This window comes from Telmatherina bonti, assembly GCF_933228915.1.
Source record: "Telmatherina bonti genome assembly, chromosome: 6".
NCBI lineage: Eukaryota > Metazoa > Chordata > Actinopteri > Atheriniformes > Telmatherinidae > Telmatherina > Telmatherina bonti.
In genome coordinates, this window is record NC_136624.1 from 39741740 (window position 1) to 39769359 (window position 27620).

At 44.1% G+C, this 27620-nt stretch overlaps 1 protein-coding gene across 1 annotated transcript; it reads right to left on the minus strand.

Moving 5' to 3' along the window:
- Positions 1-531: 531 nt before the first annotated feature.
- Positions 532-25141, minus strand: tafa4b (TAFA chemokine like family member 4b; the record flags this gene model as incomplete). The annotated part of the gene is made up of 5 exons (XM_079242163.1): positions 532-635; positions 722-749; positions 2472-2617; positions 15743-15898; positions 25027-25141. The coding sequence occupies 5 exons, from the start codon at positions 25139-25141 to the stop codon at positions 532-534; spliced, it is 549 nt and encodes a 182-aa protein (XP_079098289.1).
- Positions 25142-27620: the final 2479 nt, after the last annotated feature.

Below are 27620 nucleotides of genomic sequence, written 5' to 3' on the forward strand. Positions count from 1 at the left end.
ATAGGGGGGAGGGGGGCTATCTAGGAAAACAAAACATTCCCAAATGGTTTTGACTAGTGCAAATATCTTACATGAATTTTTAATATGCTGTGATGATCCTACTGCAGCTCCTAATTAGAACTGCGAAATGACTCCTGCAGAACAGTCTTCATGGTTGCGACTTGACCCACAAGAGCAATTTGAAGCTAATTTGCTATTTGCTAGTTACTATCTGTCTCATTGTCCCCAAATTGTCTCTTTCCAACATTTTACCCTCTACGTACAGAAAAGGCTCTGCGCCGTGTTCAGACAAAGTCCAACTTATGCTTCACATCTCACGCTCATCTCAAATGCTTGGCTGTAATGAGAACTTTAAAATGCATCGTTGGTGTTTGGGATAACACAGTGTCTTTCGTCTCACACTGTCCGTTATTAGAAAAGAGATCCTTAGTTGTCCATGTGTACCCTGACTGTAGTCCGTTAGTCTTGACAAGTACAGTAAATATGCTGCATGTGCGGCTCCAAAGGGCCAAAAGTTTGTGATGAAAACACTCAATCCCATTGGTTAGTGATGGGCATCCTGACAGCAGTCTTTTCTCTGCATGGAGAATTTCCGGTTTCCTCGTGGCTCTGTGGCTGTCTTGCTATCGTGTAACCTAAAAAAGAAAACAATAAAAGAGATAAGAGCAGAGAATCAGTGTCACAGAGACGTGTAATTACATTAAGTGACTCTGCATCCCACTTCCCACTCGCTGGATAAATGTTTCCATCTGAAAGAGCCAATGAGGGGTCAGAGGAAAACATTTCAAATCAAACCATTTTCTCAGTATCTCTGCTGTGTGTTTTTCTCTCTGCTTGTTTGCAGGGTAGCTAGCAGGCTGATTGCAGGGACCTGCAGCCGAGCTCACGTGTTCTGAAGCTGGAAAGGTTTCTTCACACCTTGGCAGGAAGCTGAAGAGACGTAGAGGACTTGTTTTCCATCACTAAAGCTAATTATTTCTGCATTTATTATGCACTGATATGTGCATGAATTAAAAGCTCCAGTTGTCCACCCCAGTGCTGTTTAAGTTTAACGACAGCGTCTAATCTGTGTGGTGTTGTTGCTCCTCCTCGTTAAGCAGCGCCTCGGTCAGGCGTCTCTCTATCGCTCTGCATCCCACCTACGCTGTGTGGGAGTGAAAGAAAGATGGACAGATACAGATCATCACAGTGAATAAGATGCTGAGGTGGTGAAAGGAGGTCATGGGAAGAAAGAGAGATGCAGGCAAAAGAAGAAAGCGACAGTGCAGCCGTGTGAGCAGTTGCCAGGGAATCAATGTCTCAATGCAACTATTCTCAGTGACATCTGCCACCAAGTCTCCAAGTAACGGCACCCTGGCTCCAAAGCACCTTGCAAATGCACAATTAACATCCACTGATGCAGTCAGCTGATCAGCTTGTAGGGGTGGGGTGGGGGGGACAAAACAAGGGCAAAAAGGGGGGAAAGAGCAGAGATGGTAACATGCAACAGAATGAGGATAATTGTAGCTATCACTCCCAGAGTTGGTGTTAGTCTCAGGGTCATTAATTCCACTGCCTGTGACTGAGCCCAGCAGTGCTTCTGCTTCTCACTCTACCCCACTCAACAATTTAATTATGACTCTTAATTGTACAGCCTCTGTGGAAGGCCCCAACCATAATGCATTCTAATGAATACGACAGATGTTGGGCTGTTGTGCCATCTCTCGAGCAATTACTCCTACGGCGCCTGCGCCTCTTTCCCTCCAACTGTTTCTCTTTTTATATTTCACCTGTGAATAAATGGCACCTGCTGCAGCTCATGACACACACACACACCGGTGTGTACATACAGGCGCCCAAGTCGTCAGTCCTGCAAATTAACTTTCACACTTGGACAGCTTCCAAAGGGGCCATGAAGGACCATCATTTAAATCCATTTATGTCACTTGAATAGTGTCAGATCACTTGGCCTCATGCAGTGGTTGTTGGAGGTACAGTGCATACAAAGGCACAAAAAAGTTAAGCAAGAGGTTTGCTTGTTGATTTACAACTAATTTTCTTTGGACCAGCAGATGCTGATGACTAAATTAAACTGTTTTGTTGGCATTTTCAAGATCCAAGCATTTATTTACCAGATTGTCTCTAATTTGCTTGCGAAATCCAACTGACAGTTTTCATAGACAGCTGCTTCAGGTCTTACAGGAGTCATTCAGTTGAAAGTTAAGTTTTAATGAAGCCATAAGGTTTCTGAGAAAAGAAAGAAAAACAGAACTTCAGTAATAAGGTCAACACTGTCTGGATCGGGGTGGGAGACTCGCTGATGCACGTTGCTGATGAAACGTTCTGGTGTGAACCTTGTATTACTACATGATTTGTTGTTGCTCACAAATAAAAAAAGTTAAAGATTTCCATCACTGCAAACGACAAGATGCACATAACAACAAAAAGAAACGTTTCACAAAACAGATCTTAGAATAAACACCCAGTCAGACCCAGGCTGGTCTCCTTCTCACCTTGGTGGTTTTGACTTTGTTGCCAGTACTGCAGGACCAGCCGGTCAGGTCAGGCAGGACCTTGCACTCCTCTCCATCCATACACGGCTGCATTTGGCACCACCACTTCTGGGCTACGATGGACGCTGGATGAGGGGAGAAGATGTGAGGAAGAATGAAGAACTTTAATTAAAAACGCATCAACAGAAAGTATTTTATTGCATCACAGTAAAACAGCAAATCAGCAGTCAGTTTTTCAGCAACGTACCAGCAAACCAAAGCAAAACTACGGAGTAGCATCGTCGCACCATCAGTGCCTGATTAATTCAGAAAACAAGACGTCATAATTCAGGATAATTTTTCATTTTCATTACGTTTCATTCAGACTGTGAACATGAGAGATGTGAGCGTTACAGGACCGGTACAGCCGGATCAGCACCATGGACAGCACCACCTCTGGCTAACACTGAGGTTCTGAGGAAACTTCCATTTCTCTGGGATTATAAATATAAATACAAGATGTGAACTTATTATTCTGTTTCTTCTTTTTCCAATCATTAAATGTGGACGTAGTCCCTCGTAGAAAAGGCTGCATGTTCGTGTTTGTGCAGATGTGTGGTGGACAGCGAGGGCGTCCGAACATATTATGTGTCACTTCCTATAACACAAAGGCAATAACTGCTTATTATCAGACATGCGATTTGTGTCCAGTAAATTCAGCACATTGAGACAAGGAGGAAGAAATGATAATAATTCCTGTCACACAACAGAGGAAAGAAAACAGATGATGAAGAAATGCAACCGAATAGTCTGAGTTCATTACATTCAGGCTAAACAGAAGAATGGTTTTTTCACAAGCTTGCCAGAGGTCACACAAAGGTTAGAAAAACTTTTTTTGTTAGATACTAAATAAAAACACGGGAATAATGAAAATCTGAGTGATGATTTTCTGTAGTCAAACTGTAAAAACTACAACCAAACATGAAGTTTTCATCTTTTATTTATATTAAGTATTGTTTTGGGGTTTTTTTTTTTAGGTAAAATCAGTTCAGCCTAAAATTTGGAGCAAAATAAAAAAGAAAATCTGGGAAAACGCTCAGAGGATCCTGTTAGCAACGCCGCCTTTTGCTGTTGAGATCCACATGTGAGCGAAACGCGACGACCATGTTGTCCCAGAGCGACCTGACATCACGCAGCTTTTTCTGAAGTCAGGACAGTTTGGCTCTTTTCGTCTTTCAGCGTTTCAGGCTGAGGTGAGCGAGCAGGAAGGCTGCAGCAGGAAGGCTGCAGCACTCAGGACGCGCTGCTCCTGCTCTCCTTGGGCAGGGTGGAAAAAGTTCAGATGTTTCCAGGTTTCCTGCACTTTGCTGTCATCCTCTGCTCTGCTTCTCTATTTCTGTCACAAATCAGCAACGTTTCCTCATTCCACCATTAAATGCTGGCATGTTGTAGCCTACCTCACCCTTATTTACAGCCCGCTTTTATTTCCAGCAGGTTCTTTATCTGCAGGGAGGATGGGCTTTCGTTAATCTAATGAGCAAAGCTTGATGCATCGATGTTTTGATGTTGCAGGGTTTTTTTTGTCTACGTACTTGTGTTTGGCAGCAGTGTGAACATTGGGGAAGGCCCTGTTTGCTCAGGGGAACAGAATAACCTCATTTCAGCTGGAAACATCAGTGTCACAGCCTCTCTTGTCAATCTTAAAATTTTGTGTTGAATTTAAATGTTTTCTTGTGGTTTTCATTTGATATATTTTAAAAATGGTTTCCGCTGCATGCAAGAGCATCCTGTATGGTTAATATTCAGTTAAAAAGCCAAAGATTTTCCACGTCTTCCCAAGTGACATTCAAATCTCCCAGATTATCTGATTCACTGTCTAGACGAGAGGCAGCTTGACAAGCTGAGAATAACTCTATTCTTTCTCTCCAAGCTCATCGTCTATCCAACCTGCTGTCTCAATGGGGGCTCCAGAGAGGGATAAAAGAGCACACCAATTTCTTCAACTTTATTAACCTGCGGCACTGATGATGCTCAGAAAGAAATTTGGATCTCTGGTGACTATTGTTTGCAGCAAAAGGAGGTAGAAAAGCTGCTAGTGTGGGGAAAATGGGCTCTCGTGCAGAGAAACATGGTGAAATCCTCTCAAGCATCATGTATTAAGGATACTCTGACTAAAAGAGAGCATGAGAGAAGGCGGGAAGACAAAGCTAAATAAAAGGTTTTCAGAAGTAAAACATCTTTGTAGTGCAGAAATGAGCTGTGAGGGGGACCGGGGGAGCCGGCGAGAAGGGTGGAGAGGAAAAAGGCCATTTGAGGATGACTATTACTTAGCGCAGGAGTGAAAAGAAGCTGATAAAAAAATCATTTCGGCAGATTGGAAACAGGCAGGAAAAGGAAGCTAGCTCCAATATGACTAGAAAAAAATAAGACCCAACTCTCACAGCTATCATGAAGCATAATGTTGAACACACTGTTATGATGCATGAGCTTAATGGCAGTAAGTGCTCCCAAAAACCAATGGCTGTGTAATGCTCGTTAATGTGGCCATTACGGTGCAGACAACAGCGCCTTGCACTGCCAGAGTGTTATATAGAGCTAATAGGCATGGCCTTTGAGTGCTATGATGGAGTTAGTGTTCCCTGCTCCTTATCTCATGCTTTATTACCACAAGGGCGGGGCAGGCGTGACTCATAAGGACCATCAAGTCAGACAATGGACAGGCTGGCACTTGGTTTATGATGTCATACGTAACCCAGATGCCAGATAGACCAGCATCAACAGGTCAACGGTGCAGTTACAGCGATCACGATGCTGCGTTGTGAAGCCTTGTGAACGCTGTGTGAGCCCTAATGAAGACCCTTCCATTCTCTGAGAAGAAGGTGGGAAAGAAAAAGGCCTCACTGAGGACGACATGAGGTAAGCGTTCATTTTCTTCACCTCATCTGGTGCTGCTGGGGTCACCACATCCCGGCGGGTAGAGCGGCCCTCCGAGGGGAGGTTCAGTCAGCAACGTGTCCGTGTGTTGTAGCGTCCCTCATCAGTGTCAGCTTTACAAAAAACATAAAGTAGGAGCTGTAGCCTGTGTGAGTGACCAACACTGGTAAAGTGCTTGTAGAAGGTTAAAAAGAAGCTTTATGAGTGCTGACCATTAAGTATTTATGCAGGGTAGGACACGGCCCGGTGATTTCATAGATATTTTAGACATTGGACAGCAATGGGAGACGTTTCGTCTCAGGTCAAAGACAGAAAGATGACCGTTGTAAAGGGCTAATTCTGAGATCAGGGACCACTTATTAATAACAGTGGCAGGTTGCGGTAATAATCAGAGTAACCATAGCAACGTGGATGATAACTAAGCAGCTTTAAACATAAACAAACAGCTAAAAAATGAACCCTTTGCAATAAAAGTATGAAGTTTCCTTTCTCCATGAGCAAATAAACTAATGATTGGGATAAATTAGCTGCTTTGTTTTGTTACCTAGAGGTTTGAAACAGAAGAAGTGTGAAAGAGGTTCTGACATTCTGCCCAAAACGCTACTCTGAGGCTTTGCTTTGTGTGTCTGAAGGTCAGACTGAACTAACAACACGTAATCATGTTATGGAAGGTTTTAACAGTCTTCCTCACTAACATGGAGTCTGCTTGACTCCCACAGTGCTGAATGAAGCCTGATGAACACAAAGCCCCTCATAAAACCACAGCATGCACTATTTTCTGTCTTTTTTCCACAAACCAAACTAGATTTACCATAGAAAGCTAATGAGTGAGTTTTAGCAGGCTGGAAACTGATAATGGTACCCTCAGACAGAGCAGGCCAAGCTACTCCCCGACTGTTGTCATGCAAACGGATAAACTAACCATCTGCTGGCTCCAGCTTGACTTTCTGAAGCAACACAAGAGCTTCATCACTCCTTAAATATGCATCTTGTGGTTTACTGCTGCAATTGATCACAAGAGCTATTCCTCGCTTTGAGTTCCTTCCTCACACAGAAACAGTGACTGACTTAAGAGGGAAAGTTAAAGAACGAGCATGTTTTTGCAATACAAACCCTCTGATCTGACATTTATTGTGTTTCACTCTGCTTTCTCGTTATTTTGCTGTGAAACTCAACAAGTCGTGGTGTAAATGAGAGAATTTTCTGAAATAGAAAGAAGATAAAGTAACCAGGAAAATATGTATAACACATGAAGCAGCACTCAGCCAATCCACTATAATTGCATCATTCTCATTAAAAACCTGCATTTATATTCACGAAAGGTGCTTTTGCAAATGACAAAAGTTTACAGCTCAGGCATACATTTCATCACACTTCTTCTCAGCTCATTACAGCTGGAGCTGAACCCGAAATGGTTCCCCTTTAAGTTGTGTCAGAAACTTTGAGCACAGGATGAGCCGAGGGCAAACTACTAGACGGGGCTTTGCTTTGGGTGCAGGTGATTAGGCAAGACAAGGGACTGAGGCTATGCTATTCCCCAGGTTCTCCCCAAGTCTCTGGGGCTCTTTAAATAAGGTCTACAGAGGTTTCACGTCATGAGGCCGCCTGCAGCGCCATCTCTCTTTCTACTGATTACTTCACATCAGTCTGGTATGAACCTGAGAAATGTCACTCCTTTCTGGTTACAGCAGTTTTGACTGCAGTTTTTCAGATATGTGTGCGTGTGCTTGGAGCTGTCGTCCTCACTCGGCTGCAGAGCCCTCCTCCCTGTGCCGCCGCTCACACTGTCATTGTAATGTTTGTGACATCAAGTGGACAAAGCTGAAACTGCAGGTGCATCTGTCAGCCGGCTATGAAGTGATGCTCAGCTCAGATTTCTGTGTCTAAATATAAAAGTTAAGGTTCAATCACGACGCGTGACCAATCAACACTGTCTTCCTCAGAGGTGTTAAATGTGTTTTTAGATCCGTGTTTCCTCCATGAAAAGATGTCTGAGGTTTAAAGAAATACTAAAAGTCAAAACATGCAACCAGACTGTTACGGAGACGTTTTAAGGTACTTTGCAGTTTCTTTCTTCTGAAGCAGAAAATGCAGCATCAGCTCAGCAAACCTGCTCTTCCACCCAACAATGTCGGGAGAAAATCTGTTTCTGATGAAACTGAAACGTCTCCCGATCAAAGGGATTCCTCTCACCTCTAACCCTTTCATCTGAAGTCATGCCAGGGACTTGATAAGGAATAATAGATTAGCGCTTGATGTAGCTAAACAAATTCATTGACTATAAATCTCATAGTAGAATTCCAGAGACGCCTGCCTTGATGTGAGGCGAGGCATGCTAATACAATATGTGCACTCAGGCGTCTTCCTTTCCGAGTGTTTCCCCATTAATACTTCACAAAGGCTCCTGCCTGAACTCGCTCAGCCAAGCAGCTGGAAGCATTCACTGCAACAGGAAGTTTTCTTTTGTGTCAGAGTCTGTGAGTGTCTATGTGCATCTGCACAAACACATGCATGTGTGCAGCTACAGACGCGCATGCCACGTCATGTTCAGGTACAGGTGTGTATGGTTTTGGTGTGCAGGTATATTCAGAGCCAATCCTGCAGCCAGATGAAGGTGGAACAATCCTAAACTTTTGCTTTTAGGTCATTACTATTTAAAGGAAAATAGTGTACCTTCAAAAACACACACACAAACATAAACACACGTGCATGGAGAGGTTAAGGACAGACCCCGAGGTATGAATACCCTCAGGCTTTGTAACTGTTCCGCTCCATGATCCTGGAGTGCAGAAGCAGTTGGAGAGCAGCATCCATCTCTTTCCACAATGATTTACTAACGCTCTGTATCTCTGCACCCTCAGCTAGCACATCCGCGCCAGCACACCCAGGTATGCATGACGAGAAAGCCCAGGTGGGAAGAGCCGTGGAAAAACTGTCAGAAAAAAGATTAGACACGGTGAGCGGGTGTGCTCGTCGCCAGAACAGGCTGAGAAAACGACAAAGGCGCGACGTGAAGCGGACGACAGTAAACAACAGCTGCTAGATGTGTCGCTGAAACACCAAACGACATTTTGCAGCTCGGCAATAAAACACAGTTTTTCTGTCATCATGTCACACACCAAACATAATCCACTCATCCACCGTTTTCATCAGGTCACTCTCCCTTGTTTTGCCCCCTCCCCCACATAAAACCCACTTTAATGACATTGTCTGTGGAAAGATGTAAACTTCTTCTTTCTCATTGTGAGAAACAACTCCCCGTCACACACATGAAAGGTTGAGCTTTGACTCTGTGATATTTTACAGAGAATATTGGACTTTCTACCTTGCTACATTTACCGGATGGCTGCTCCTCCTCGTAGGTCTGACAATAACAGCACAGAGGTTAATTTACTCTGCCACGTTATTAAAGTATCATATCATTTTGCTCCTTTTAGCTCTGCTTATAAGCACTGCAAAATTAAAATGTGCTTTTTATCGTAATGCATCAGTGATTTGATGCTCAGTACGTTTTCATAGGTACCTCCTCACCGGATGATGTTTACATTCTGCCCTAAATGGAGTTATCACAATAACATTTGCTTTAACAAAGATTATGAGGAATGGAACACATGCATTGATCTTTTCTTCACAATGCAAGGTCTCAACAGCAAGCTGAGAGATGCAGGATTATTGCAGAAGTCTGTCAGAATCAACACATTGTTTAATTTCACCTGAAACACATTAAACTACATTAAATCTTGGATGAAACTCAACTTTCTTCTTTTTTTATGATTCCAAAACTGCATCGATGGTGATTGGACCCAGTTCTGCTGCTGTTCCTCTTGCAGGGCTGGATCATTTGAAATCATTTTGTAAGTCAGAAATCATAAAACTGGGTTTTAAAATGGATTCTGAACTAAAGCTTGGAGGTTTCGCCTGAGGCAGCTGGTCAGAATGAAGCAGTCTGAAACGGTAATCTGTGGCTTTGTAACCACCTGGCTGGATCACCGTCGTGCACTTTATTCTGGAGCGAGTCGGTCCTCCTCTCAACAGCAGCTCGTCTTTAAACTGCCACGTGCGCTTCAGGATCCATTTTAAATTATTTTAACACTTAATCTCATTTAACACTGATTTTAAGTGTTGAATGGTGCTGCCTCCACCGGCCAGCTCCTCGTCAGGGTACCCAGGACGCGTCAGAAACTCAAAGAGGAGCTACAGCTTTAACACAGAAACAAGCCTCCCACCTGCTCACTGTGGCCTTTGCAGAGCACAGCTTGACATTTTAATCAGATTTTAGTTGATTTTAATTATTTGACTTTTTTTCACAGGTGTAATTTGAATTTGTAAAATAATTCATGTGCTGTATTTAGTTTTGTGTTGCACATCATAGCATTTTTGTGAACTTAGTTGTTTTAAAGTGTGTTATAGATAAAGTTTCAGTAAAAACTATCCAAACAATCTGTTGGTATTTTATAAAAACTAAAGAAAGCAAATTCATCTGAGAATTAGTAAAGTATCTGTGCTGAAGTAGAAGCAATAAAACTGAACCTGAGGAGTTTTACGGGTGTTTTAATGGAGGCGTTATGCAGATAAATATATCAGAAAGCCATCAGCCAATGATGATGATGATGATGATGAAGGATGGCTTTATAGACCCTACACTCGCCTTAGAAACACCATGGAGATCGACATACCAGAAAGAAAGGAAGAGTAACACAGTATATGATAGGAAGAATGACGACTTCACTGTAAACCCCCTTCATCGCCATGGAAACTAGCCAGATGCAGCATTTCGAACAAAGGCAGAGTCATGGAGAGTCACATTAGCAGAGTTTTTAGAGCTGGAATCAAACTTTTCACCATAAAACAGCAAAAGTAAGACGTGGTGTGTGATTGTGGCTGCGAGCTGCCAGAGTTTCTGTCCCACGGTAACGAGACCGACGTCTTTGTAACCAGCCGAGTCTCTGCTTTCATACGACACCCTGGTTGGGTGGAGAAATGACCAGAAGCTCTGAAGTGGACACTGATGTTCTCGTGTCCCACAGAATCGCTTGGGGTGTGACTTGTGTTTTGTTTGGTAGAGTTTCTCTCTGCACACATCATTGCCTGTACAAAGGAGCTCCCGGGGAGAAGAAGAAGAAGAAACCATGCACGTTGTACCGTAGCAGCGTTTCTTGCATTGGCTTGAGCATCATCCCTACGAGCTTTTTAACCTTTTTAAACTCACTCCAGTTTGTTTGTTAGCAGTTTTCAGTTCTACCTCTATCAAACTCTCAACATTTATCCAATCCAATCCAATCCAGTTTATTTATAAAGCACCGTTAAAAACAACAAAGTTGACCAAAGTGCTGTACAGAAGAAACAATAAAACATACATATTTACATCATAATGGGGCATCAGCACATTGTTAATAGTAAAACAACCCTTTAAATTAGTCAAACGCCAAAGAGAAAAAATGAGTCTTCAGACAAGACTTAAAAACAAGAAGCGATTCAGCCTGTCTAATGTACAGGGGCAGCTTATTCCACAACTTGGGACCAATAACAGAAAAAGCTCGGTCACCTCTCAGTTTACGCTTCGTCTTAGGAACCACAAGCAGAAGTTGATCTGTGGACCTCAGAGAGCGTGTAGGGGAATACCTCACCAGCAGGTCTGACAGGTAGCGAGGGGCCAGACCGTTCAGGCATTTAAAAACAAATAAAAGAATCTTAAAATCAATTCTGTAACGGACAGGGAGCCAGTGAAGGGAAGACAAAATTGGTGAAACATTTTGTCTTTATGTATGCTTTACTGTGTTTTACAGATAGGCTTCACTCACACATGTCAGCCCTATAATGCTAAAACAAGACCATAAGAGAAAGAGGCGCGTCTCAGAATATCTGCAGTGAACAGAAACGCCACCATGCAGCCGCCAGTTACAGGAGCTCTAACCATATACTTGTTTTTCAGTCATCATCAATAATGTAGCTCCATTTACACTATGGCTTTTCCACTAAGGCCGTCCACCGAAGGGGAATGTCTCTTTCCATCACTTTTCAAGCCTCCAAATGTGAGAACAGCATGTGTGGATGCACATGCATTAATGTGTGCGCAGGAAACTATCTGATGGGGTGAGATCTTTTGCTGCTCTGAACTCAGAGGTCAAGCGTGACTCACAGGATAAGTGCTGCTGAGCAGGGGAAGTGAGAGCCGGAGGTGAGATGTGAATCGGATCAGAAAAACGCCACGAGTCGTGAGAGAAGAAGAAAAAAGGGCTCGTTTGTGTGATGTGTGATTAGTGAGTTAGAGAAAACGTCATTAAAACCATTGTGAAGAATTTATCATTGTCTGACTTTCAGTCAAACTGTGAATCTATTAGCTTCTAATCAGTGTCATTTCTTCCTTTTAACAAGCTCTGCCGAGTCTTCGATTTGAACAAACAATGGCGAGGAAGCAGGGCAACACCTATTCCTAAAGGTTAGCAAAAGTTTCAGGTGATTCCGCATTTCTCCTGGCTTTCATTACAAAGCCAATCATCTTTGCTATGGTTGCCTGCTTTTATCATTATCAAGCAACAGTTCCATCTAGGAACTCATCAAAAAGGTTAAAAAACAAATCTCCTGCTTTATTGGCTGAAAATAGTGCAGAAATGAAGCAGTTTTGACTAAATCATTTCAGTGGGAAAAGCGCCTCCTGCTGGACATGTAAAGCAACAGCAACTCACTCTGAATGGCCTTTCCTGCAGGGTTTCACTGCATCCCTGCTCCAACACACCAGCCTTAAATTAATCAGTCACGGTGCAGAACTTCATAGGCGGTTGGATCCATTTAATTTGGTTTGTTGGAGCAGGGATACTTTAAAAAGCCGCATGATGGTCTGGATCTGGTGGATCCCTGGTGACTAAAAACCAGCAGTGCAAGTCAGGCAGAGGAAACGCATTTGCTTGTCATATTAATTCTCCATATCTTAGTTAATTGGCTGCACTATAAAGTCTCTTCATATGAGCTCCAACTGATCTAATTTCTCAGATTGCATGTTTGTGGTTTTTATTCATTTCTGTGCTGCCACTTTTATGAAAAGTGAATAAAACTGTGTTAAAAGGGAGTATAAAGTGTTATAATTCAGCTTACAGTACAGTGAGTGGCCACCATCCCTACTGATGCCGACACAGGCTCGCAGGAGGGGAAACAGCTGAAAACCTGATCCAGTCATCTGACTGCGAGCTCAGAATCCGTTTCCATCCCCCTCGCCTGACCTTAACAGTTTGAATAACCCCGTGTGCTTTAGAGAGTCGCTGGCCCTACTCGCATACGAGACAGCCATGTATCTTCCACTGGCAGGGGGCGAACGCAGCATGATTCGATCAGGTTGGCTGACACTGTGTGTGTGTTTGATCTCAGCGGAGCGTCTGCGGATGATAGGGGTCAGTGACCCTGCTTGTTTCTGGCCGGGCAGGAGCTCGCCAAGCAGACAAACGGGTGTAACAGGGGTCCATGAAAGCGACCCCCAGCTTTCATCTGTCCATCATCTCCACAGCCACACATGCACAGCACGCACCAGCAGACACACATGTGGCTACGCATGCATATGTTAGCAGTTTTTCATGTTTCCTGTATGTCAGCATGCATGTGACTTCCAGTAAGCGCAGCAGCTTCAGACGCCTTGAAATGAGTAAAACATATTGCATGGGGCACTTTCTTTCTCTTCTTTACCACCACTTTGAAGTCAGTCTAGTAACTTTGAAACGCGAGTAGACCAGTTCTTCTTTCTTTTAGTTTTTAACAATATAACAAAACAGGATTACACGGTCAAAAAACGATGTTGCTTCTAACGTCTCTGGCTTCAATCTGACTAATCAGCAACTTCCCAGTGGCGTATGGTAACTTAAGAAACGTCAAATTATAGATTTTAGCAAAAATAAACTTTCAGAGCTAAAAATCCTTTCATATATTTTTACCTTTCCTTTAAATTAAATTATAAAATGTGAAATAGTGAATTTGACTCCAACACATATGAAGTAAAACAATATAACATGTGGCTTTTGGTATCTGGTGTGACCTGCAGCCCTGCAGCTGCAACTAAATGTTCCCTCTAACTCAGGGGTGTCAAAGACCACTGTCCACCATGTTTCTGTTGTTTCCCTGCTCCAACACACCTGAATGACAATAGTTAGTCATTGTGAAGACGTTGACAAGAAGATATTGGATCGATTTGATTTGATTCGGGTGTGTTGGAGCAGGGAAACAGCTAATTTCTGCAGGGTTGTGGTCCTCAAGGACTGGAGTTTGACACCCCCACATAGCTCAGTCATCAACGTGATCCTGGAGGAAGTTCAGATCATGCCTCTGGACAAAACCTCAACTCTGGGATGGTGCTGGTTTCCTGTGCAAGAATTTCTCACTTTAGCTGCTCCACAACATCTTCAGGTCAGGACTGACGAGGCCATTAGAAAAGAATAAGACGTGGTATTTAACAACCGGTCAGATTCGGGTTTCTCAGATTCACTGAGAGATTAGTGGCGTATTTTTCCAGAATGGGTTTATTTTCTTCAGGATTTATTGCTCCATCGATAATCCAGGCTCAGAACATAACATTTCCATCATTAGTCTGATGCCGATATTCAGTTTTTCTGTCTGTCAACGTTCTGCTTCCAATAAAAACAGAAGCAGGTTTAGCAGCAGCATTTTGGTCTCTTCATTCTGCAGCTGAAGTCAGAAGCATCGGCCATCAGCCATGCATGGACGGTGTTTAGCAGGAATCCTGTTCATTCTGTTGCTACCCTCAGACCCCATCCAGAGTGGATCCTGGCTGTTTAACCAGCGCAGGTTTGTGTGCCTCCATTAAAACAGTGTGTTATTTTAGGAGGTAACGCTACGTTTAGGTCAAATGAGGAAACTGTGAGCTGGCAAGGAGAAGACTACGGCACATTCCATCCAGTTTCTGCAAACATGTCATGAAGACGGGGATGGATCCTTCTGCTGTAAATAAAACATGTATGATTGTCAGCGGGCTCATATTCCACCTCCAGATAACTGAGACCGCAAGAGATTCACACACTTTTGCAGTCACTAATATTTAATACTGCATTTTCTTCTTCAGTAAATAAAATATGTGTTAACTGGTGTCTTATTCCGTTCGCTGCGTTTTTCCACTTCCATGACTCTGGATTGCAAGTTTTGTGTAAATAGATAGAAAAGGCAAACTTGTTAATAATATAACCTTCTTTTTTTAAATCAAAATTGTCCTTTTAATCTCTCAAATGTATCGTCTGGTCCATGAAACACATCTGAAGTGTCCCTTCCCCGTCTGTTATGAGCTCTAGAAGCCTTACTGGAAAACTGTCCCAAATGACATCAGGCCTTTATAAGTGCACTTTAAACTTCCAGTCTGGTTTAATCCATTTCTTCTTCTTTCAGGTCAACGGTGGCAGGTCTTCCATCACCAGAGTTACTGGCTTTAACTTCTCAGAGACACAACAAACCACATGTTCACCGATGCTGCAGCAAAGCAGAATAGTTTCACTTTATATCACTGAACTGTTTAAACAGAACGGAGAGCAAGTCATACTGAAACGTTGCACCTTCAAGTTAACCTCCACCTACTAATATCAGTAGATTACAGTGTTTCATTTGTGGCGTCACTCAGAATGGAGAAGAATCTAAAGATAAGAGACTGATTTGTGATCAGTCTTTAATGTCTTTACCTACTTTTACAGGATGAAGCGTTTGTTAGAAAGACATCCGTGTCTTCCACAAAGTCCTGCACAGCTCATTACTAACACAGCTGAAGTGATTTGTTTAAGGCGAGAGGTTTCATGTAGCATCTCTAATGAAGCGAGATGATTAAAAACATTTTTAGCCTCTGCAACCCCGTCAGTGCCTCGATTATTTAAAAAAAAAAAAAAAAAAAACATACTAGTCTGGACCTGTGAAACCTTCCGCTTGAAATCCAGTCATGCTCCAAGGTTACCTGTGTGCACATAAAAGGCTCGACAGAAGCATGAAAGTACAGTAACTAAAAAAACGATGCAAAATACACAGAAATTACGCCTGAATTGACTGCAGGTTGTAGAAAAGCAAAAGTAAATTAATATGAATCAAAGCTGTGTTGTCAGATCTGCAGAATGGAAACTGGACTTTGTGACATTTGGGCATAAATTCAGTGATCCAGATGTTTTAGCAGCTGAAGCAGATGATGTAGATTCCTCCACCTACCCGGCGGCCATCGAATCATTTCTGCCAGAGGAGCTGATTTATACTATTTTATAAAGAAGGAATGCTAAAGGTGCATCATGCTGCAGCCGATGGTCACGGCCTTGTACGAAGCAGTCAGCATGAGTGTATCCATTCACACAAACATTAACACACACATTTACCTTCCACACAGGAGGGTCTGGCTCTTGTGGTGCCAGCGACTTGCCCCGGGAAACAGGAACACTTGACGGTTTGAGAGCGCTCCTCGATCTTGTTCTTATTGCAGCAGCGATGAATGGCCACCACCTCGCACGTACCCTGTTTCACCTGGTATGAAACTGGAGAGACACAAAGACGCAAATAGTTCAGCTGTAAAAGCAGAAGCTGCAGCAGGCAGCATGGTAAAATGTTGATGGCTTCTTGTCACAAAGGATGCAGCGTTGAAGTCAATAAACACACAAAGCGAGCAGCTTCTGCAGAATTATTTCAGCTCATTCCAGTTTCTGATTTTTCTTTAATTCTCAGCCTTGTGTGGTCGTGTCTGTGTGACTGTGTGCAGGAGGGAAAACTCAACAAAGGCAGGAAATGTTGAACAAAACAATTATTTCTTTTGACTTCCCTGAGTGGGCTTCATCATCCAAGCAGAGACGTTTATTTAAGAATTTTATGATGCATTATTGTCACGACGCCCCGCCTTATTAGGACAGTCTGAAAGGATGATGGAAACTGGCCAGAACCCGTCGTTTTTAACCGGTTTCTGGGTTCCTTATGTCTTTGTGCAGGTGTGTGTGCTTAACTGAGCTGTGTGTTCCTGAGAGTCATTATTTATATAACGATAATTGCTTTTTTACTTCCAACACAAACAACGTCTAATCTCTCTCGACTGTCCTCACATTTCCCCCCCGAGACCTCAGTCGGGCTAATTATAACATTATCCTGACAGTAATGGGACAGAAGGCCAAGTTGAACTCAAGGAAAAGGTAAGACGAAGCTTCCCGCTCGCCCAGTGGCCAAATGCATCACAAAGTCTGTGTGATATTACTGCTACAATATTTTTACTTCCTTTTCCATTAAATAGCTTCAACTCAGTGGTCCTGGTTCATTCCAGAGGAACATTTGTTAAACAGTCTCACATCACCTTGGAAAAAATACAAAGACAATGAAACAGCAGTTTAAATTCCAACCTCGGTGCATCTGCTGCATGTGCATGCAGGAGAATGTGCAAATGGGCTTATGTGCTGCGTTAATGTTTCAAACTGGAGTGTCTGTGTTAAAGATACATTTCATTCAGTACATTAAAGCCATTAATTCCCCTGGGAGAGATGTTTTGTGCCCACCATACGCGCCAACTGCTGGGTGAAATGTTTAGTGAAGCTAATCTTTGCTTATGGCTTCTGAATGGATTCCAGCCGCCTTATCTTCCCTCTCAAAGCTTGTTGTGCACTCTTGAGAGTCTCTGGCATCGTTGCGCGAGCACAGCAAACCCTGCAGGCGACATCACCAGCTACCTATAAGCCCCTTTACACCCCTGGAAAAACCTTGGTTATACCGTAGCATAAGCCCAGATTTCGTTTATGTTCGTGACTTTACCCAGACACTGAAACTTTTCACGCTCAGCTGAATGAGCTTTGCAAGCAGACACAAACGTATCCAGACACACAAACAAAGCAGCGCGCAGACAGCACACACACTCTGCTGAGGGTTCCATTTCTCCAGGCCATGGCCCCTCTCATCCTTTCTGATTTAAAGTTTGTTTGTTCTTCTCTCCAGAGAGCCCCATCAATGATCCCTGGCTCTCTGAGGGCGCCCCTCCACTATCATCCCTCCACTTTCATTTCCCTCACTCCTCTGTCTCAGGCTCTCCAGAGGCTGAAGCAGCTGCCACATTAACCCCCCCCCCCCCCCCCCCCCCCCCCCCCCCACGCATACACACACAAACCCAAACACACACAATGCCTCAATCCACTGATAAAAATCAAGATTACAACTAAAAAAATGAACATAACTCAGTGGAACGGCAACTATCAGCACAGACATAATTACAACAGTAATAGACACAATTAAAGTACAGAGAAACAATGTAGAAAAAATGAAAACATCAATCAAGAACAATCAGATTCCCTTGTTTAATCCCTCATTATAATTACTCTATGATTTAATTCCGCTGCTATTACAGAACTCTAACTGGCTGAGGCTGCTCAACCCGCTTCCTTCGTCTCCGACAAAGACGGTTTGTTAGAGAGGAAGAAAGGGAAGAGCGATGGAGTCAACCAGGTGGAGGAAAAGTGTTGTCACAGCCAGTGGAGAGAACAAAGAGCAGCTCATCTTTAGCTGGCATAATGAGGTCAGAGGGTGCACTGGTCTCCTCTCTTTATTACCTCCATCAGAACTGGGAACAATCTGTTTGTATTTTATAAACCATAAAGCCTCCGAGGATGAGAGAGCGTCAGATAATAAACCCACCTAAATTTCATTAATGCTCCTTGTTGTGTGTGTGTGTGTGTGTGTTGTGTGTGTGTGTGTGTGTGTGTGTGTGTGTGTGTGTGTGTGTGTATGCCCGTGGTTTGTAGCCCAATTAAAATCAAAACAAATTATGCATGAATGCAAATTAGACACATTTTCGGCAGGTGTAAGATATGAGAAGAGCACATGTGCAGCTTTGAAATAGATTTCTGTTATTTAAAGAAGACTGGGGGGGTATGGAGGGTGGGGGGGTGATTGGTGCACAGATGCAACCCATGGTGGTCTTCAGGCAGATTCTTTAAAACAGGCGGGCTTTCATGTCCGGTTTAAAAACCATTCCAGTTTTGTGTATATGTGTACATATGTATATATATATATGTGTGTATATATATATATATATGTGTGTGTGTGTGTGTGTGTGTGTGTGTGTGTGTGTGTGTATACATGTGTGTGTATATGTGTGTATGTATGTGTGTATATATATACATCTGTAGGTTGCTTTTTTTCTTTTTGTTTTTGGGTTATTTTTTAGTTTTTTTTTTCTCTCCCTTTTCTCTCCCTTTATCTCTTTCCCTTTTCTTATGAGGTGTTTTTTCTCCTTCCTCTTTCTGTCTTTCGTCTGTCCTCTCTGGTCCAGCAGTACAAACTCTACAATTCAAACAACAATACAAAATAAATATAGAAATAAAATAAAAATTCAGAAAGTCAAGGGGATCATTATATCTATAAAGCTTCCCTTGGCAGAGAAAATTTGCTCAGCAGAACATCCAGACCATCATTCTGCTTGCCTAAATGCTGGACAAGACAAAATGTTGCCAGTGAAAGCTTCTTCAGGAAGCAGCATGATTTTCTGCAAGCTGAACGACAACTTTCTCTGGACCGTATTTACTTAAGTTCCCGAACGGTTTGTGGCCTTGTAGTTAACCTTTTAGGGCACAGGTGTTGAACTCCAGGCCTCGAGGGCCCGTATCCTGCAGGTTGTTGTTGTCTCCATGCTCCAACTCAACCTGACCAAAACATTTTTTTTTGTCTTGTCCAGCATTTAAGCAGCAGACTGATGTTCTGGATGCTGTGTTCTGCTGAGCAAATTTATTTTGCCAAGGGGAACTTTTATAGCCTGACCAAAACTTAAAAGCAGTTTGACAAGAAGCTGCTGGATCCATTTGATTTGAATCAGCTGTGTCGGTAGAGGGAAACAACAAAAACCTGCCGGATACCGGCCCCGGAGGACTGAAGTTTGACACCCCTGCTTTAGGGATGGAGTTTTTAAGGTTTTCACAACAAGCTAAGTGAAAACAAAGTATTTATGATCACCATCTAAATAAATGTTGTAGCATCACAGGTAGGTACACCTGCATCAGACCTGACTTGGTATAGTCACAGCAGGTTTAGCATTTATGATATCTTAGTAATGAGGTGTTGCCTCATCAAACTGTCTGATCCACCTGTGATGATATGTTTCATTTCTCCAAATACACCCAGCGATTTGGTGGCTGCTGCTCGCACAGCTGTTTCCACCCTGCTGCCTTGACTATGGACAGACGTACCGTGATTTCTAACAGAAGCATCACTTTTACCATCTCTAGATGATCAATCATCATCCTGAGGAGGCAAATATTCCCCTCAAAAATCAGAGAAGCTGAAAAAATACTTCATCAGAAGTGGAAAAAGTTTTTTAATCCACTCTGCATGGTGTCTTTCAAATAGGTCTTAAACTTTGAAACCCTCCCCTCCAACACCACATGCGTTACAATGAAGATGTACATGTCTGCCCTCTAGTGGTGGGAACTGGCAACTCTTTCTGCCCATATGGCCTGGTGTTTGTCAGAACTTTGCAACTTTTGCAACTTTTGCGACTTTTGCAACTTTTGCAACTTTTGCGACTTTGCACTTAGAGAGTTAGCTTCAGATTAATTTTGCTTTATTTCTGAACAGAAATGTGCTTATAAAGAAACATACAGAAAGAAGGATTGTGTTGCATGCATGGACCAAGATAAGAAAGACTAACAGACAGTTGCCGTTTTCTCAGATGCACTCAAGCAAAGATCAGGAAAAGGTTAAATTATTTCAAAAAGCAGAAAGGTTGAGAAAACTCTGCTAAAAGAAGGTGGACAGGTCAATATCTACATGCATTTATGTACTGGTGTGTTTGTGTTTGCCTGTAGGAGCTAGACCTCTAAGGTTATTGCTATGATTTATACCCTGGAGCATCTGAGGTGTTTAATCAATAAACTGGAGTCAGGAGCCAGATAGAATTTACAGCCAAAATCTATTTAATGAGGGAGATATCAATTTAAAAGCACACGCTCTCACTGCTGGAAAAAGAGGAGGTGTAAAGCAATGTGATGCCGTCACACCAAACAGTCTCTCAGTCTTCTGCGGTGTAACATTAAACATGTGCTGTGTCCACACATGACTTATGACGGACAGAAATAGCAGCAGTGTGTGCAGCTGCATGGTCCTACGCGCAAAACGTTAAGTCAACATGCTAACAAGGTCATATTGATGTAACTGCACCAAAGTGGCGGTCAGCAGGATGAACAAACGCTCTTCAGCTCACAGTCACTTTGATGCTGGTTTTAACCATCAACCTGCAAGACTTCAGAGAGATTTTACATTACAGAGGTCAAGTGGTGAAAGAAACCTCTGCTTTCTGTGACTCAGAGCAGGAATTTGAGTCTTTTCCTGAAAATGTGACAATAGGTGAATAAGTTGGTTCCCTCTTTTACTCCTTAAAATCCTAAAAGTTTCCCATAAAAGAAGTTTTTATAGATAAAATATTATAATATGCTGATGTAACAGGAGTGTTTTTTCTGGAGTATCATCTGCTACTGGGATCCAGTATGGCTTTATAGGTAAATTACATTGGCAACTGGTTAATGAATCTATTAGTTATTTATTAGTTATGGTCTGTTTTAAACCAAATGTCAGGAATCTTCCTGCTGCAATGGTGTAGAAAATGTGTAGGTAAATGAAAAAGAGACTGAATAAACAACATATATATTGTCCTGTCCCGCACACAAGGAATTAAAGTCATATTGCTTCTTTTATTTTCTATTCAGCCAACTTTAAGTTCAGATGATGCTGAACTTGAAGTACCTCAGAAATACATCTGTTTCCTTTTTTTGTGTATTTTGTTTTCCTCTTTGCCTTCAGTATTTTCCTTTCTGTTCTCACTCTATCCTTTTTCTTCTTCAGCCAGGTCCAGCAGTACCATGTCAACTTAATAAAACAAATATTTATGCAAATTAAACCAAACAAATAAAATGTAAAAACTCAAGTCATCAAGGGGATCTTTATATGTCTAAATCTCTTCTTGAAAAAGCAAATTTGCTCAGCATAACACAGCAATCAGACCATTATTCTGCTTACTTTAATGTTGGACAGGACAAGATAGTTAGTTGCATCTCCATTTGCGATTAACAGAAAATCACATTATTCATTAAATAATTCAACTTATCTTCAGAAATAAATGAGCTAATAATGATTCAGCAGAACTTTCATGAATTTTAGTTCCAGTTCAGTTTTTTGTTTTGTTTTTTTAATAGCTGGCAATGAAAACTCTTGTTATATCTCATATAAGTACAGCAGCTGTCTTACAAAACCAGACAAGTCAGTAATGGAGCATAAGGAGTCTGGTGTCTAACGTTACTGGAACAACAGGGTTTATGGAGCTGGTGTGCGACCGAGGCATTACAACCTGAGTTCTGCTGTTCTGTGGCGCATGCTGGAAGAAATCGTGCAGACCTACAACCTACCAACTGCTGTTATGAGAACGAAACAGTCAGGTCATGTTTGTTTCTAAGCGTTTTGCATGTGCTCTGACCTCTCAGGCTGTTTACTGGATGATGGAATGATGTGATTCAGGGTTAGACGGGTACAGATTTGCTCCTTCTTTCCAGGAACAGAGGCTCCCTGCTGAATAATCTGCGTGTTCAGAGGTGTAAATTATCCAAAGAAAATGATGCACTTCACCTTCTCTCTGTGTTACTTTGTGAAACAAGGGCCTAGTACGTCCTTTTAAATATGTTGGTAAAAAAAGGCTTTCACAGAAAAAGTTGAACCAAAAAAGGGAATAAATAAGTACGAAACAAGAGTCCGACATTAAAGAAGCAACGCAGCTGAACTGTGAGCCCTTCCCCATCAGCCTCCGTTCAGGATGCTGCTGCCTCTCACCCTTCATCTACCACAGCTTCATGTGTCGAGCCGTCAGCTTCCAGCTACACACACAAAATGCCAGCGTATCTAATGTCTCACTGTTGCCTTTAAAGCATTTTGTTATGGCCATCTCAGTGTAATAGAGACCAACATGCTGAGATGAAATAACTTCTCAAGCATGGCTAAATGCTTCTATTCCGGCTGCAGGCGGGGGGAGGGGGGTCGTAACAATAGCTGGCTATTCCAGCTACCTTGAACTGATGGGTTAGCCAGGCGATTGATGTATTCTGACAGACACAGGAAAGCAGGAGCATTGTCCATTTTATCAAAAAGCTCTCTTTCCCCTGTCGATACCTGACAAGCATGTTCAGCGCCGTGAAAGGCCGGGTATCAGAGGTGACAATGTGGAGAAGATCCAGTTTACATCTCTGCAGAAAAGAGCTAAATAATGTGAGAACTATGTCACACATACTGTGTCTTCTCCTGCTCACCTTGGTCCAGCACAGCTTATCAGTCCTCCTGACATTATCAGTGTTTAACAGGCCCACATCATGCCTCACCCAGATTCATGCTAATTATCACTACAGGTTGCTGCTACAGCCGAGTACCGCCGTACTACAAATCTTTCCCCAATAAAATCTGCTCACTTGACCTTGCCGGCTCTGTATTTATTTCATATAAACACGTGTAGTATGCATCAAATAGATGGACACGCAGATGGGGCCTGAACTCTGCAGCAAGCTCGCTCATGTTGGGAATGCACAAATATGACAGATACATTTTAAGTGCAGATGGAGCTACATATGTGGTCTCACACAGGAACCAAGGCGGGCACAGAAGGCCCTACTAGTGCAGTGAATTCACAAATGCAGCAACAGATTACTGGCTGTTCTTAAAAGTTTTGTTTGTCAAGCATGCACTGAGCAGCTGTGGCAGGAGGGCATATGAAGGGAATTTCACCTCTGAGAGGTTTGAACTGCATCTCATATGATCGCATGTTAAGCATTCACACGAGAAAAGAGGCTTATGAGAAGATGAAAACCAGATATTTTATTGTCAGAAGACCGAAGAGCTTGCCCAATGACCTAACCCACAAGAACTTCAACAAGCATCACAAGTAAAGCTTTTTGCAACTGATTTAATCTTTTCTGCACATCTGATTGTATTTGTGATAATAAAACATGTGAAATCAGCAGTGTGTGTGTGTGTGCCTAAAGGATGACATCTCTATGAGATAACTTTATTAGCGGCTGTTTGGTGGACAGCAGACTAAATGATTGGACTCCCCAGGCTTATTTTCTCCTGTGGAATGATGCCAGCTAATCAAATGAGTGGTGGATCAATGTACAGATTACTGAGACGCAGTAACACCCAGAGAAGCAGGAGGAAAAGGTTATTCCCAGGAGGAATGTCCATTTTCTATCTGTAATATCACACGTTTTATGCAGCACCATCATTCTATTTAATCCCTCCTATAGATCTATTTTTGCTGAGTTTCCGTCACAGGTTGCCTCTGGAAACGGCATTCAGCAAATGAGATTTAGATTCAGGGAAAAGCATCGTGCACCGTTTGTCGAGCATTTTTTGACCTACAGAGCCACCGTGTGGCAGCTAAAGGTACAGCAGCATCTTCGATCAAACAGCTTACTGATCAGGCAACAAAATAGCTTGAAAAGTGCTTAAAGACAAACCCACCTGATTTTATCCAGCAGCCACAACTTACAGCCAATTATTTTTCAGCTTCAATGTGCGTGGCTTGTTGGTACATCCAGCCAATGGGTCTGAAATTCCCACCAATTAGAGTAAAACCATCACGACAAGAAGAGAAAGCACTGGTTGATTCGGCAGCCAGGCATCTTGTGTCTTACAAAAGAAGTGAAATGAGAAATAGGGCAGCAACGCATGGTGACCTTCACAATCCACAAGGCCTGCAATTAGCAGTGTCCCTGCCGTAAGCAGGCCGCCTTACTTCAGTTAAAAGGAAACTAATATCATCATTCACTGAACAGGCTGAATACTGGTAGCATTTCTGCGGCGCATAAAGGTCACCCTGCAAAACACAAGCTGGGAGGGAGGAGAATCGGAGAGATCATTAAGGAAACTGTCATAATTAAGTGTGAGGACGAGGTGGCACGGGGGGTTTCTGCCAACAAGTTGATGCACAAAATGCCGTGACTCAGCACAACTGTCCCTGTTGTCATCCTCAATGAAATATTAATAAGCCTGGGCTAGTCATTCTCAGGCTGAGTGTGGCTCGTCTCCATGACTTACAGAAATCAAAGATAGGAAATAGATTTAGCTTTGCAGGCTGGAATGAAGTCAATGCTGGCTGTGGTTTCTTTCTTCATGGATTTCTAAGTGAAGCGGTCCAAAGAGAGCTGCAAAGTTATGCATATTAATGTAAGCAGGGCGATTATAAGCCTGCGGATTAAAGTCATGAGACCACGGCCTGTTCTACAAGCAGCCTATTTTCTACCAAACCACTGAGAGTTCAAGCGCTTGAGAGGACCTCTGACTCTGAGATGGTGGACGTCTGCTCTCTGATAGATCAGATCTCAGCCACAGTGATCCATCTGTGTTGACAGCTTCTGACAGCCGAGTGCCATTCATACGTGTATCTGCTGATCATCTCAAACAGAGGCGTGTTTGTATCAAAGCCCAGAAGGAGATTACATTGTGTCATACAGAGGAACCGAGCCGACTGTCCCTGTGCAGCCCCCTCCTTCACCATGTGGACGGCTCAGTCAGCGGCAGGATCGGGGAACATGTGTTATGCTTCTGAAGTGACAGTGTAATTAACCTGTGGTGGTGTTGGAAGGGGGGTTCAGAGCAAGGCCCGGTGTACCTGTCGGTCCCCGATGATTACGGTTGCCAGCGGCGACTGGGTCAAGCCAGAGCATCACCAAGGCAACAAGGAAGACCGCCTGCCAAGGCCAACCTGACCTCCCCCTCAGTTTCATCCTGAGAGAGGGAAAGAGGAGGGGGGGGGAGGACATGAGAAGATACAAGAGACTGAACAAACAAGAGAATTTATAGCTTTCTGAACAAACAGAAAGAATGTGACAGATGAGCTAAAACACACACACACACACACACGCTGTAGTCGGAGTAATTTCAGCTCAGCCGTCAGCTGAAACTCTTTATGCCTCTTTGTATCACATTAGGATTAACTCTTCCAGTGTTCTTCCAGGAGCACCTTACTAAAGGGCTGACTCTATGAGTGATGGCAGGTTGCAGTGAAAGCAACGCAGCTCAGCCGAGAATTAATACGATATGCTTATGGTCTGTCGATCTCACGCTCCATCCTTCCCTCACTCGTGAACAAGACCCCGAGATATTTAAACTCCTCCACTTGAGGCAGGACCTGACTCCCGACCCGGAGAGGGCAATCCACCCTATTCCGGCTGAGGACCATGGTCTCAGATTTTGAGGTGCTGATTCTCATACCAGCCGCTTCACACTCGGCCGCGAATCGCTCAAGCGAGAGCTGGAGATCACGACCAGATGAAGCCAACAGGACCACGTCATCCGCAAAAAGCAGGGACCCAATCCTGAGGCCACCAAGCCGGATCCCCTCAACACCTCGGCTGCGCCTAGAAATTCTGTCCATATAAGTTATGAACAGAATCGGTGATAAAGGGCAGCCTTGGCGGAGTCCAACCCTCACCGGAAACGAATCCGACTTACTACCGGCAATGCGGACCAAGCTCTGACACCTGTCGTACAGGGACCGGACAGCTCGTACAAGGGGGTCCGGTACCCCATACTCCCGGAGTACCCCCCACAGGAGCCCCCGGGGGACACGGTCGAATGCCTTCTCCAGGTCCACAAAGCACATGTAGACTGGTTGGGCAAACTCCCATGCCCCCTCCAGGACCCCAGAGAGGGTATAGAGCTGGTCCACTGTTCCGCGACCAGGACGAAAACCACACTGCTCCTCCTCAATCCGGGATTCGACTATCCGGCGGACCCTCCTCTCCAGGACCCCTGAATAGACCTTACCAGGGAGGCTGAGGAGTGTGATTCCCCTGTAATTGGAACACACCCTCCGGTCCCCCTTCTTAAAAAGGGGGACCACCACCCCAGTCTGCCAATCCAGAGGTACTGCCCCCGATGTCCACGCAATGCTGCAGAGGCGTGTCAGCCAGGACAGCCCCATAGCATCCAGAGCCTTAAGGAACTCCGGGCGGATCTCATCCACCCCCGGGGCCTTGCCGCCAAGGAGCTTTTTGACCACCTCAGTGACTTCAGCCCCAGAGATAGGAGAGTCCACCCCTGAGTCCACCAGCTCTGCTCCCTCATGGGAAGCCGTGTTGGTAGGATTGAGGAGGTCTTCGAAGTATTCCCTCCACCGACCCACAACGTCCTGAGTTGAGGTCAGCAGCTCTCCACCTCCACTGTACACAGTATTGATGGAGCACTGCTTCCCCCCCCCCCTGAGCCGCCGGATGGTGGACCAGAATCTCCTCGAAGCCGTCCGGAAGTCTTTCTCCATGGCCTCGCCGAACTCCTCCCATGCCCGAGTTTTTGCCTCGGCAACGGCCGAAGCCGCATGCCGCTTAGCCCGTAATGCGGGCTCTGCGCCGGTCTGTCGTGGTGAAGAAGGAGCTGAGCCAGAAGGCTAAGCTCTCGATTTATCAGTCGATCTGCGTTCCTACCCTCACCTATGGTCATGAGCTGTGGGTCGTGACCGAAGATCTCGTATACAGGCGGCTGAAATGGGTTTCCTCCGCAGGGTGGCCGGGCTCTCCCTTAGAGACAGGGTGAGGAGCTCAGTCATCCGGGAGGGGCTCAGAGTAGAGCCGCTGCTCCTTCGCATCGAGAGGAACCAGTTGAGGTGGCTCGGGCATCTGGTCAGGATGCCTCCTGGACGCCTCCCTGGTGAGGTGTTCCAGGCACGTCCCTCGGGGAGGAGACCCCGGGGAAGACCCAGGACACGCTGGAGGGATTACATCTCTCGGCTGGCCTGGGAACGCCTCGGGATCCCCCCCGCAGAGTTGGCAAATGTGGCTGGGGAGAGGGAAGTCTGGGCTTCCCTGCTTAGGCTGCTGCCCCCGCGACCCGACCCCGGATAAGCGGCAGAAGATGGATGGATGGATGGATGGATGGATGCTTATGGATTACAACTAATCCCGCCACTTATCCATTTCCCACATCCTCTTTATGCTGTTCCGGCAGAGAGGCTGCAGCCAGTCCCATCAACTCCCAACCATCACCATCCATCACCATCCATCAACAACCATCACCATCCATCACCAACCATCACCAACCATCACCATCCATCACCATCCATCACCAACCATCACCATCCATCACCAACCATCACCATCCATCACCAACCATCACCAACCATCACCAACCATCACCATCCATCACCAACCATCACCATCCATCACCAACCATCACCATCCATCACCAACCATCACCAACCATCACCAT